At 40.7% G+C, this 12,576-nt stretch overlaps 1 protein-coding gene across 3 annotated transcripts in view; it reads left to right on the top strand.

The window, feature by feature from the left end:
• Positions 1–11,773, top strand: part of Usf (upstream transcription factor usf) — a 148,422-nt gene extending 136,649 nt beyond the window's left edge. For 2 of the 3 annotated variants that reach the window (XM_053775307.2, XM_053775290.2), the window contains exon 5: positions 10,156–11,773. In XM_053775307.2, the coding sequence (XP_053631282.1) occupies positions 10,156–10,389 (234 nt within the window). In that variant the 3' untranslated portion in view covers positions 10,390–11,773. The remainder of the gene's footprint in view (positions 1–10,155) is intronic. The other variant, XM_053775299.2, reaches the window with a different exon arrangement.
• Positions 11,774–12,576: the final 803 nt, after the last annotated feature.

The raw sequence follows: 12,576 nt of genomic DNA, 5'->3' as shown, positions 1-12,576 counted from the left end.
CGGACTTGAGCCCTGGAGACGGGAAGTACAGTGCCTGCACTCTGAAGGAGGGGTGTTAATGTTGCAGTTTAAAAACTGTAGTGTAAAGCACCCTTCTGGCAAGACAGTGATGGAGTGAATGATGGTGAAAGTTTTTCTTTTTCGGGCCACCCTGCCTTGGTGGGAATCGGCCAGTGTGATAATAAAATAAATAACTGGCAGTAAAACATTGCAAGATACCAGGAAGTTACTGGGTATCTCTGGTGATGTGGTTAGAACAATGATGGACCCATACCTGGGTAAGGGGCATATTTTATATACTGGCAACTGGTACACAAGCCCTTTACTCAGTGATTTCTTGCAAGTGAACATGACAGATGTGTGTGGCACACTGTGTGGAAATCGTAAGCATATGCCTAGGTTCCTCGCTGGCACTCATAGAGGTGATGTTCAGGTGTTTGCTGCCAATGACACCATGGCATTTCGGTGGCATGACAAACGTGATGTCATACTGTTGACATCAGTTCACCGACACGAAATGGTAGACAGTAGCAAGCAGAATAGAGAGACCAATGAACCCATTGTAAAACCTGCAGCTGTGATGGATTGCAACCTCAATATGCGGTTAGTGGACAAATGTGACATGTAGATTGGGTTTGCTGATTGTGTTCGCAAGAGTTATAAGTGGTACATAAAACTCTTTTTCCATCTTCTTGACATTTCCATGCTGAATGCTTATAATATGTATAAGTTGAAGACCAACAACAAACCCAAATATGGTGAATTTTGTTTGTCAATTATCAGACAAATAATATTGAAGTACCAAGGAACAACACTTGCAATAGACTAGCGCCCAGGAAATTATCAGCACATGCCCTCTCGTCTGAGGCCTGGTGATCACTACCCCATACCACTGCCTGCTACTGCTTTCAAGAAAAATGCTCAGAAGAGGTGTTATGTCGGTGCACTTACCACAAAACGCCCACAAAAATGCAGACACTCGTTTTATGTGTGTGAGGAGTGTAGAACACCATTGTGCATACACCCATGTTTTAAAGAATTCCACAAGCTGCAGGAATTCTAGGAAAGTGTCCAGTGATTGTACATGTGTATATATATTATAGAACAATCATAATAAACAATTTTTTATATTGTTTGTGTAAACAATTTTTGTAAACAATATGATGATGCTAGTGTTTTTGTTATAATTGTGTTACATTCAACGAATGTATATGTGAACATTATGAACATTGTGCCATACTTTGGTCTCATAAGTTATGTGAAAAAATAAAATAGTGAAAGAAAAAACAAGAAACCTTCGAAACCAAGTAAACCAAAGTTTACCGGGTGAGCGGCAGTCGCCGCTGTTGCCATACGTGGCCCATTTTCTGCCAGCTTCACACCTCAATATCTCAGTAAGTACTGATGGCAAAATTTTTTTTTTTTGACTAAAACAATCAGAAAAATAATCTTAACATTTTCATAAGGAAAAATAATAATTTTTTTTTTTTTCAAATATTTTTCGACACCAGGAGACACTTCAGGATTAGTGGTTTTGACAGTCAAGGGGTTAACACATCGGCCATTTCCCACCAAGGCAGGGTGACCCGAAAAAGAAGAAACACTTTCATCATCACTCACTCCATTATTGTCTTGCCAGAGGTGTGCCTACACTACAATTAAAAATTGCAACATATCTCCACCCCTCTTTCAGAGTGCAGGCACTGTACTTCTCACCTCCAGGACCAAAGTCCAGCTAACTGGTTTCCCTGAATCCCTTCATGAATGTTACTTTGCTAACACACTAACAGTATCTCAAATCATAGAAACCATTTGCCGCCACTTGCTCCTATCTAACGTGCTCATGCACACTTGCTAGAAGTCTAATCCCCCTTGCACACAAAACCTCCTTTACCCCCTCCCTTCAACCTTTCCTAGGACAACCCCTACCACTCCTTCCTTCCACTACAGATTTATATGTCCTCTAAGTCATTCTATTTTGTTCCATCCTCTTTAAATGGCCAAACCACCTCAGTACCCCTTCTTCTGCACTCTGGATAGTACTTTTAGAAACCACACACCTCCTCCTCATCTCTAAGCTATGGATTCTCTGCATTATATTAACACCGAACATTGTCCTCAGACACTATATCTACATTGCCTCCAGCCTTCTTGTTGCAGCATTTACTATCCATGCTTCACACCCATATAAGAGAGTTTGCACCACTATATTCTCATACATTCCCTTCCTTGCTTCCATGGATAACATTCTTTATGTCCATAGACACCTTAGTGCTCCATCACCTTTTTTCTTTCATCAATTTTATGATTCACCTCATCTTTCATAGACCTATCTGCTTACAAGCCCACTCCCAAATATCTGAATACATTCACTTCTTCTGTGCTCCCTCCCTTTAATACGATATCTAATCTTTAATTTCCTAAATCTTGTGTTATCCTCATCACCTTACTCTTTCCTATATTCTCTTTTAATTTGCAAATCACTTGGTCTGCTATCACTGTTGTTCCTCAAGTAAATTTTTGTGAGTCACAGGCAGGAAAAACAACATTCACATGTTGCAGACTTAACTGGCAAAGCTACACTGATGCACACCAGCTTATACAGATCTGTGAAAGTATCACAGTATGGTTTGAACACAGTAGCAAATTCAAGTGGAGTTGTGACAGTATGACCATGCTTTTTTCTTAAGATATTGCATCTAACCCTTTGAGGGTCTGTCCTGTAGATCTACGTCTTTGAAGCCAGGGTCCAAACCGTAGATCTACGCCATGAGCTCAGCTCACTCAGATAACCTGTGGGTTGTAAATTTGGTCCTAGATATGAAAGAACACATCTGTGTGGTAAGTGTGCACCACGTAAAACAAATCCTGCAGCACTCAGTGCATGATAGAAAAAACTGCAACCGTAATTTTGGATTAAAATGGTGACTTTGCAGTGTTTTTTACAGTTGTATTTGTGATATCTTGGGCTCATTTGATAGAATGGAAGATATATTACAGAACTAGAGATGATTTTGATTGGTTTTAGTACTGGAAATGTCTTGAAACTGAGCTCAAAGTAGCAGAAATGTTCAATTTTTGCTGATGTTCGAGTAAACAAATATCATCACGAGTCTAATATGCATCAGCTGGTGGATCTGATATGTGTTCACGAATGTGCTGATATTATTTATACAATTATTACAACATTGCAAAACAGTAAATCTTCTATTTTTTCGTGTAAATAAAAATTCATTATGTGAATAAAAAATCAAAATGGAATTAATTTGTAAAGCCTGAAAACATAACTAATGAACAGAGGAAATGTTACTTTAATGCCAGGAATACCTGCATTGTTCATTCAGGACCCTATTTAGAAATTGGAATATTTTGAACTTTTTGATAAATTGGCCAAATTACCAATGTCTGATCACTTTATTGCATAGTTGAAACAGTTGAGTGAGTGATTTCTTGTGCTCACTCAATAAAACAGAAGTAATACTAGCAAAATAGGTAAGATTTTGGTCAACTGGAATAATGTAATTGGCCTAAAATGGGAGTCAAAGTGGGCAAAATTGCAGATGCGTAAATATTGCTGACGCAGCAAAATTCACGAGAGCGTAATTCGTCAGTTTTCTATCAAATTTCGTACTTTTCGTTTTATTACCTTCAGAAAAAGATTCTTTCATTTCATAAGAAAAATGAACAAAAAATTTTTTTGAAAATTCTTGGAACCTGTTTCAGATTGGGGGTCTGGACCCTGAAAGGGTTAATTAATGCCAAAAGTTCATAAAATTTTCATAGCACACATACAAACTACAAGTATGCAATGCTTTACATGCACTCATGCATGCCCAGTAAAGCAAACATGCAAGAAACTTTCAAAGAAAAAAAAATTTCCTGTAACATTTACATGATCAAAATATCTTTTATTAGTCCACAAGTTATGAGTTTTAAACTTTGAATTCCTTTTTTATTCACTTCACTAAAACTAGTGCTTGCTGAGTTTTGCAGGGATCAGAGGTGGAGAAGCAGGTGTAAACCAAAAAGATGCAGATTGAAATTACTGAAGTGTGAGAAACTATGGGTCTGTGGAACTATACAGGATATTTACTGTTCAGTTATTTTTGTTCTTCTTGTCATTATTTGATGCTTTAACCCTTTCAGGGTCAACAGGTCCTCTCCCAAACTCATTCTCAGGGTTGAAAAATTTTCAGAAAAAAAAAACAAAATTATTTTTCTTATGAAATGATAGAGTATATTTTTGTGAGTGTTATAGGCCAAAAAAAAAAAAAAATGCAATCAATACTTACCAAGATATGGAGACGTTAAGTTGACAGAATGTGACCCGCTTACAGCAGCTGACTGCCGTCACAACATAATAGTTTATTTATTTTTTGCTCTACTTTTTTCATTTATTTTTTAACATTTTATTTTTTCAAATAACTTTTATGGCCTGTGAGACCAATATAAGCCATATTTTGGATATATACACTTGTTGTATACTACACAGTAACTGCAGAAACTATGACAGGTGAACATTTTCACCTATTTTACTGACGTACTATTGTCTTGAAATATATACATAGTATTTATAGGTCCCAGCAATGTTTTGGTGGGGAAGGGAGTGTGGGTTTGTGCAAACAACATGGATGACTGACCTGACTTGACCTGACTGACTTGACCTGACTGACTGTTTGTCTGTCTGTCTGTCTCTGTCTCTGTCTTACAGGTACACACAAATACATTTTTTTTTTTAACAAGGGTGTTGGGGAGAGGGGTGGGATTAAATTATGGGGAATCAAATACAAAATGGGAATTGACAGTTACTTTTTGCTGATGATACTGTGCTTATGGGAGATTCTAAAGAAAAATTGCAAAGGTTAGTGGACGAGTTTGGGAGTGTGTGTAAAGGTAGAAAGTTGAAAGTGAACATAGAAAAGAGTAAGGTGATGAGGGTATCAAATGATTTAGATAAAGAAAAATTGGATATCAAATTGGGGAGGAGTATGGAAGAAGTGAATGCTTTCAGATACAGTGGACCCCCACATAGCGATTTTAATCCGTGCAAGAGGGCTCATTGTTATGCGAAATGATCGGTATGCGAATGAATTTTCCCCATAAGAAATAATGGAAATCAAATTAATCCGTGCAAGACACCCAAAAGTATGAAAAAAAAATTTTTACCACATGAAATATACATTTTCCTACACACAAAGAGAAGGATACATGCACAGTAGTAGAGTAGTACATGCACAATATATATTGTGCATGTACTACTCTACTAAATGAAGAATAAATGACACCTTTATTGAAGATGCAGCAATGACTGATGAGACACTGTGTCCTGGGAGTGCCTTTTCCTCCTGAGTACTGTAGGTCCTGTTTGGCATTTTCTTCCAGAACAGGCCTTATCACACTGTGTATGCCACTACGATTCTTAAATCTCTCAAACCAACCTTTGCTGGCTTTAAATTCACCAATATGAGCACTAGTTCCAGGCATTTTTCCCTGTTCACCTGGGTGTTAGTCGACTGGTGTGGGTTGCATCCTAGGAGACAAGATTAAGGACCGCAATGGAAATAAGTTAGACAGTCTTCGATGACACTGACTTTTTTGGGTTATCCTGGGTGGCAAATCCTCTGGGGTTAATTGTTTCTTGGTATTCTCAATAAGCCACACCAACAACGGTGCTACAGCAGCAGCAGCAGCAGCAGCAGCAGCAGCTGACAGTGATACAGCAGCAGCAGACGATGCTACAGCAGCAGCAGATGGTACTACAGCAGCAGCAGACGGTACTACAGCAGCAGCAGCTGACGGCGGTACAGCAGCAGCAGCTGACAGTGCTACAGCAGCAGCAGACGATGCTACAGCAGCAGCAGACGATGCTTCAGCAGCAGCAGACGATGCTACAGCAGCAGCAGACGGTACTACAGCAGCAGCAGCAGCAGCAGCTGACAGTGGTACAACAGCAGCAGCAGCTGACAGTGCTACAACAGCAGCAGCAGCTGACAGTGCTACAGCAGCAGCAGACGATGCTACAGCAGCAGCAGACAGTACTACAGCAGCAACAGCAGCAGCAGCTGACGGTGGTACAGCAGCAGCAGCAGCTGACGGTGCTACAGCAGCAGCAGCAGCTGACAGTGCAGCAGCAGCAGCAGCTGACGGTGGTACAGCAGCAGCAGCAGCTGTACCACCAATAGTAGCGATGGTTGATTGGGGTTTATTATACAACCTGGCCAGCTCGGAGACACGCACTCCACTTTCATACTTATCAATGATCTTTTTCTTCATCTCTATAGTAATTCTCACCCTTATTGCTGTAGGGTTGGCACTAGAAGCTTTCTTGGGGCCCATGGTCACTTATTTTGCAGATAAAATCACCAAAAACACTGTAACAATACGAAATGTTCCGATTGTATGCTTGGATGTTACCGTGGAGGCTGGCTGGTAAACAATGCCACCGGTGGCACATGTGAGGCTGGCTAAGGGCGCACATTGGACGCGTCTCGGACGAACAGCAGCGAGCGGGTTTTTGAGCGGTATGCGAGGCAAAATTTTTGCGATAAAAGCGAGCGGTATGCGAATTAAACGTTATGTGATGCCAACGGTATGCGGGGGTCCACTGTATTTGGGAGTTGACGTGTCAGTGGATGGATTTATGAAGGATGAGGTTAATCATAGAATTGATGAAAGAAAAAAGGTGAGTGGTGCGTTGAGGTATATGTGGAGACAAAAAACGTTATCTATGGAGGCAAAGAAGGGAATGTATGAAAGTATAGTAGTGCCAACACACTTATATGGGTGTGAAGCTTGGGTTGTAAATGCTACAGCAAGGAGGTGGTTAGAGGCAGTGGAGATGTCCTGTCTAAGGGCAATGTGTGGTGTAAATATTATGCAGAAAATTAGGATTGTGGAAATTAGGAGAAGGTGTGAAGTTAATAAAAGTATTAGTCAGAGGGCTGAAAAGGGTTTGTTGAGGTGGTTTGGTCATTTAGAGAGAATGGATCAAAGTAGAATGACATAGAGAGCGTATAAATCTGTAGGGGAAGGAAGGCGGGGTAGGGGTCGTCCTCGAAAAGGTTGGAGGGAGGGGGTAAAGGAGGTTTTGTGGGTGAGGGGCTTGGACTTCCAGCAAGTGTGCACGAGCGTGTTAGGAGTGAATGGAGACAAATGGTATTTGGGACCTGACGAGCTGTTGGAGTGTGAGCAGGGTAATATTTAGTGAGAGGATTCGGGGAAACTGGTTATTTTTATATAGCCGGACTTGAGTCCTGGAAATGGGAAGTACAATGCCTGCACTTTAAAGGAGGGGTTTAGGATACTGGCAGTTTGGAGGGATGTGTTGTGTATCTTTATACGTGTATATGCTTCTAAACTGTTGTATTCTGAGCACCTCTGCAAAATCAGTGATTATGTGTGAGTGAGGTGAAAGTGTTGAATGATGGGAGATGGCCGACTTGTTAAAAAAAAAAATACATGCTCTCTGCCAGTCCCTAGGTACCTTCCCCTCTTCCATACATTTATTAAACAAAAGTACCAACCACTCTAACACTATATCCCCCCTGCTTTTAACATTTCTGTCATGATCCCATAAGTTCCAGCTGCTTTACCCCCTTTCATTCTACGTAATGCCTCACATACCTCCACCACGCTTACATTCTGCTCTTCTTCACTCCCAAAAGATGGTATACCTCCCTGGCCAGTGCATGAAATTACCGCCTCCCTTTCTTTGTCGACATTTAAAAGTTCCTCAAAATGTTCTCGCCATCTACCCAATACCTCCATCTCCCCATCTACTAACTCCCCTACTCTGTTTTTAACCGACATATCCATTCATTCCCTAGGCTTTCTTAACTTGTTTAACTCGCTCCAAAATTTTTTCTTATTTTCATTAAAATTTTTTGACAGTGCCTCTCCCACTCTATCATCTGCTCTTCTTTGGCACTCTCACCACTCTCTTCACCTTTCTTTTACTCTCCATATACTCTGCTCTTATAACACTTCTGCTTGGTAAAAACCTCTCATAAGCTACCTTTTTCTCTTTTATCACACTTCATCATTCCACCAATCACTCCTCTTTCCTCCTGCACCCACCCTCCTATAACCACAAACTTCTGCCCCACATTCTAATACTGCATTTTTAAAACTATTCCAACCCTCTTCAACCCCCCCACCCCCCACTACTCATACTTGCACTAGCCCACCTTTCTGCCAATAGTTGCTTATATCTCGCCTGAACTTCCTCCTCCCTTAGTTTATACACTTTCACCTCTTACTTGTTGCCATTTTCCTCTTGTTCCATCTACCTCTTACTCTAACTGTAGCTACAACTAAATAATGATCCGATATATCATTTGCCCCTCTATAAACATGTACACCTGGAGCCTACCCATCAGCCATTTATCCACCAATACATAATCTAACAAACTGCGTTCATCATGTGCTATATTATACCTCGTATATTTATTTATCCTCTTCTTCATAAAATGTGTATTACTTATTGCCAAACCTCTTTCTACACATAGGTCAATTAAAGGCTCCCCATTTTCATTTACCCCTGGCACCCCAAATTTAGCTACTACTCCCTCCACAACATTTTTACCTACTTTAGCATTGAAATCCCCAACCACAAGTACTCTCCCACTTGGTTCAAAACTCCCCATGCATTCATTCAATTATACATAGTGTGAATTACCTAGGGTACATGGGAGAATATAATAATTGAAGCATGGTGTAAGATGTGTGTGTCACTCGTCTTATCACTCCACTGTTGACAGTAGAGTGACATTTGATGAGTGTACACTGCCTTCCCTTTATTTGTTTTCACTTTACACATAAACATATCTGTCTGTCTGCTTGTCTCTTTCTCTGTCTCAAGGAGAGCCACTAGTGAACCGACATGCATTACACATGACGCAGTAGTCAGTGCATCACATCTGGGTCCTGATACGTATTATTTGCCAGTCTGGATTTTTTGGGTTATCCATGGTAATTTACACTGTATAATTGTATTTGTGTACCTATGAGACAGACACAGACAGCCAGCCAGACACCCAGCCAACCAGCCAGCCAGACACCCAGCCAACCAGCCAGCCAGACACAGACAGCCAGACACAGCCAGCCAGCCAGCCAGCCAGCCATGCTGTTTACACAAAGCCAAGCTCCCTTCCCTACCACCCACACTGCCTTCTCCCCCACTAACTTCCCCACCCCTTACTGCCTTCCCCACCCCCTACTGCCTTCCCCACCACCCACACTGCCAGAGAGTGAAGTATTCCTTACCGCTTGGCTTGGGGACAGAGGTGCACTGAATTACCACTCCCACAATGCAATGCAGATACATAGATTTTTTCCTTCTGTGCACACTTACACATAGACCCATTCTATCACATGCAGGCCTACCAGCTCTCTCCCGCTCAATTTGAAGGCACTAGAATTTGTTTTATATGGTTTATTGGTTGTACTTGCAGAGCGGGGTTCAATGGTAAAGGCTTTGGAGGCTTCTTACTTTATTAGCAATGTCGTGGGGCACACAGGCAGTGTGTTAAGTGCCCATGGCCCGGGAGGGCCATGCCCACGAGGGAGAGAGTAGTAGGACCTGTTGTCTGAGTCTAGGCCGCTGAGTGAGTGAGGCAGACGCAGGGGGTGGGCATACTGAAGTGGTAAGCCTGTAGGTGGCAGCACCAGCATGGCACAAATTATGAACTCAGCTGGCAGACAGCATGACTGTCTGTGCAGACAGTACAGGCTGTCTATATTTACACGTACTTGCGTGACAGACCCTGGCTGCAATGACGTATTAGTATGTGACCGACCCTCAAAGGGTTAACGCTGTACCACTTATCTTATTCAACTAAAGGGGTACAGTTAGGAAGTGTGCGTCTAGTGTAGTGGATGGAGGATTGACACTCCTCCGCTCGTTGTGTATAAGTTTAGCACTTCACATAAATAAGAATTAAGAAAATTCACATTTACATACATGCTGTTTTCCTGCCTGTCTTTTTTTTTTCTTAAATTCCATGACATGCTTTTCCATCTTTTCTCACATTCTTGTAAAAAAATTTGGTCTTCATAAAATGCCTCACTGAGTTTTCATTCAAAAATTTTCATCTCTTTCATTACCCATTTTTTATCAGGATTGTTAATAACTGATATGCTGAAAAATTTTCTCAGCAGAGTAAAGGTGGCATCCTGGCTAAAGCCTGTGACTACATCTCCGAACTAAGAGTCCACAATGAACAGCTGACAGAGAGAATAAAGGAAACACATCGACGAGAGATGGATTTTGAACTGCTGAAGCAAGAGGTAGAGGTGCTGAAAAATGAAAATGCAGCTTTAAAAAATGAAAATGCCATAGTGCGTGCTCAGCTACAACAGCAAGGACTCCTCGGGGATTTACCACCATAATTGGTGGTGATTGTGGCATGTTGCTGAACTTCATGGCCATAATCTCATTTGTTGGTTGATAAGCTGAAATCAAGTGAGGTTTGTTTGTAAATTGTGATATTCTGATAGTTATGAAAGAGTTTTAGTTAGGTGTATATGCATATGTTGAATCATTGTAGGTATAAAAGGGTTTGGAAAGGAAAAAAATATCATTAACATTGGAACAATTTTGAATCTAACATTTTTTAAATGATTATTTTATATTAAAATGACCTTATAGATTATATTTCTTAAATTTTCAGGTACTGTAGGTATGTATTAGATAATTTCTTTTGGAATGTATGAAAGGGCTAAGCTCCAAGTATTTATAAATAAATAATGTCTTGAATTAATACAACTTGTAGTACTGTATATATCACACATGTATGGGGGAGGATGGTGAATGTATGTATGTAGAGGCAATGGGAGCAGTCACTTCATAAGTAAACTATTTTAACAGATGCCATTATATAACCATGCACAAATAACATACAAGTATAGAGATACACAGCACAAACATGTGAGGTGGGGGTAGTACACGGTACTGGAGCTGGATGCTAACTTTGCTGTATGCCATGGAGGTAAGCTCATACTGATGCATGTGTGGCCATAGCCATTGGAGTGTGTTGAGCTGATGCTGAACATGTTGTTTATGCTGTTGAGTTCTTTATATATATATATATATATATAATATATCCTCCATGGGGAAGTGGAACAGAATTCTTCCTCCGTAAGCCATGCGTGTTGTAAGAGGCGACTAAAATGCCGGGAGCAAGGGGCTAGTAACCTCTTCTCCTGTATATATTACTAAATGCAAAAGGAGAAACTTTCGTTTTTCCTTTTGGGCCACCCTGCCTCGGTGGGATACAGCCGGTGTGTTGAAAGAAAGATATAATATATATATATATATATATTTTTTTTTATTTTTTTTCAACAAGTCTGCCGTCTCCCACCGAGGCAGGGTGACCCAAAAAAGAAAGAAAATCCCCAAAAAGAAAATACTTTCATTATCATTCAACACTTTCACCACACTCACACATTATCACTGCTTTTGCAGAGGTGCTCAGAATACAACAGTTTAGAAGCATATACGTATAAAGATACACAACATACCCCTCCAAACTGCCAATATCCCAAACCCCTCCTTTAAAGTGCAGGCATTGTACTTCCCATTTCCAGGACTCAAGTCCGGTTATATAAAATAACCGGTTTCCCTGAATCCCTTCACTAAATATTACCCTGCTCACACTCCAACAGCTCGTCAGGCCCCAAATACCATTTGTCTCCATTCACTCCTATCTAACACACTCACGCACGCTTGCTGGAAGTCCAAACCCCTTGCCCACAACACCACCTTTACCCCCTCCCTCCAACCTTTTTGAGGATGACCCCAACCCTGCCTTCCTTCCCCTGCAGATTTATACTCTCTCCATGTCATTCTACTTTGATCCATTCTCTCTAAATGACCAAACCACTTCAACAAACCCTCTTCAGCCCTCTGACTAATACTTTTATTAACTCCACACCTTCTCCTAATTTCCACACTCAGAATTTTCTGCATAATATTTACACCATACATTGCCCTTAGACAGGACATCTCCACTGCCTCCAACCACCTCCTCGCTGCAGCATTTACAACCTAAGCTTCACACCCATACAAGAGTGTTGGTACTACTATACTTTCATATATTCCCTTCTTTGCCTCCATAGATAACATTTTTTGCCTCCACATATACCTCAATGCACCACTCATCTTTTTTCCCTCATCAGTTCTATGATTAACCTCAGCCTTCATAAATCCATCCACTGACACGATTTGACAGTTTTCTTCTTATTCTTTTTAGTAATTATTACAGGAAAAGGGGTTACTAGCCCATTGTTCCCAGCATTTTAGTTGACTTTTACAATACGCATGGCTTACGGAGGAAAGATTCTTATTCCACTTCCCCATGGATATAAAAGGAAAAGTAATTAGAACAAGAACTAAGATAAAATCAAAGAAAACTCAGATGAGTGTGTATAAATAAACTTGTAGTGTGGCTTAAGTGTAAGTAGAAGTAGCAAGACGTGCCTGTAATCTTGCATATTTATGAGACAGACAAAAGACACTAGCAATCCTACCATCATGTAAAACAATTACAGGCTTTCATTTTGCACTCGCTTGGCAGA

Source organism: Cherax quadricarinatus, unplaced genomic scaffold, assembly GCF_038502225.1.
Source record: "Cherax quadricarinatus isolate ZL_2023a unplaced genomic scaffold, ASM3850222v1 Contig291, whole genome shotgun sequence".
Classification (NCBI taxonomy): domain Eukaryota; kingdom Metazoa; phylum Arthropoda; class Malacostraca; order Decapoda; family Parastacidae; genus Cherax; species Cherax quadricarinatus.
The sequence above is the reverse complement of the archived record's forward strand: the minus strand, read 5'-3'. Positions and strand labels throughout refer to the sequence as shown.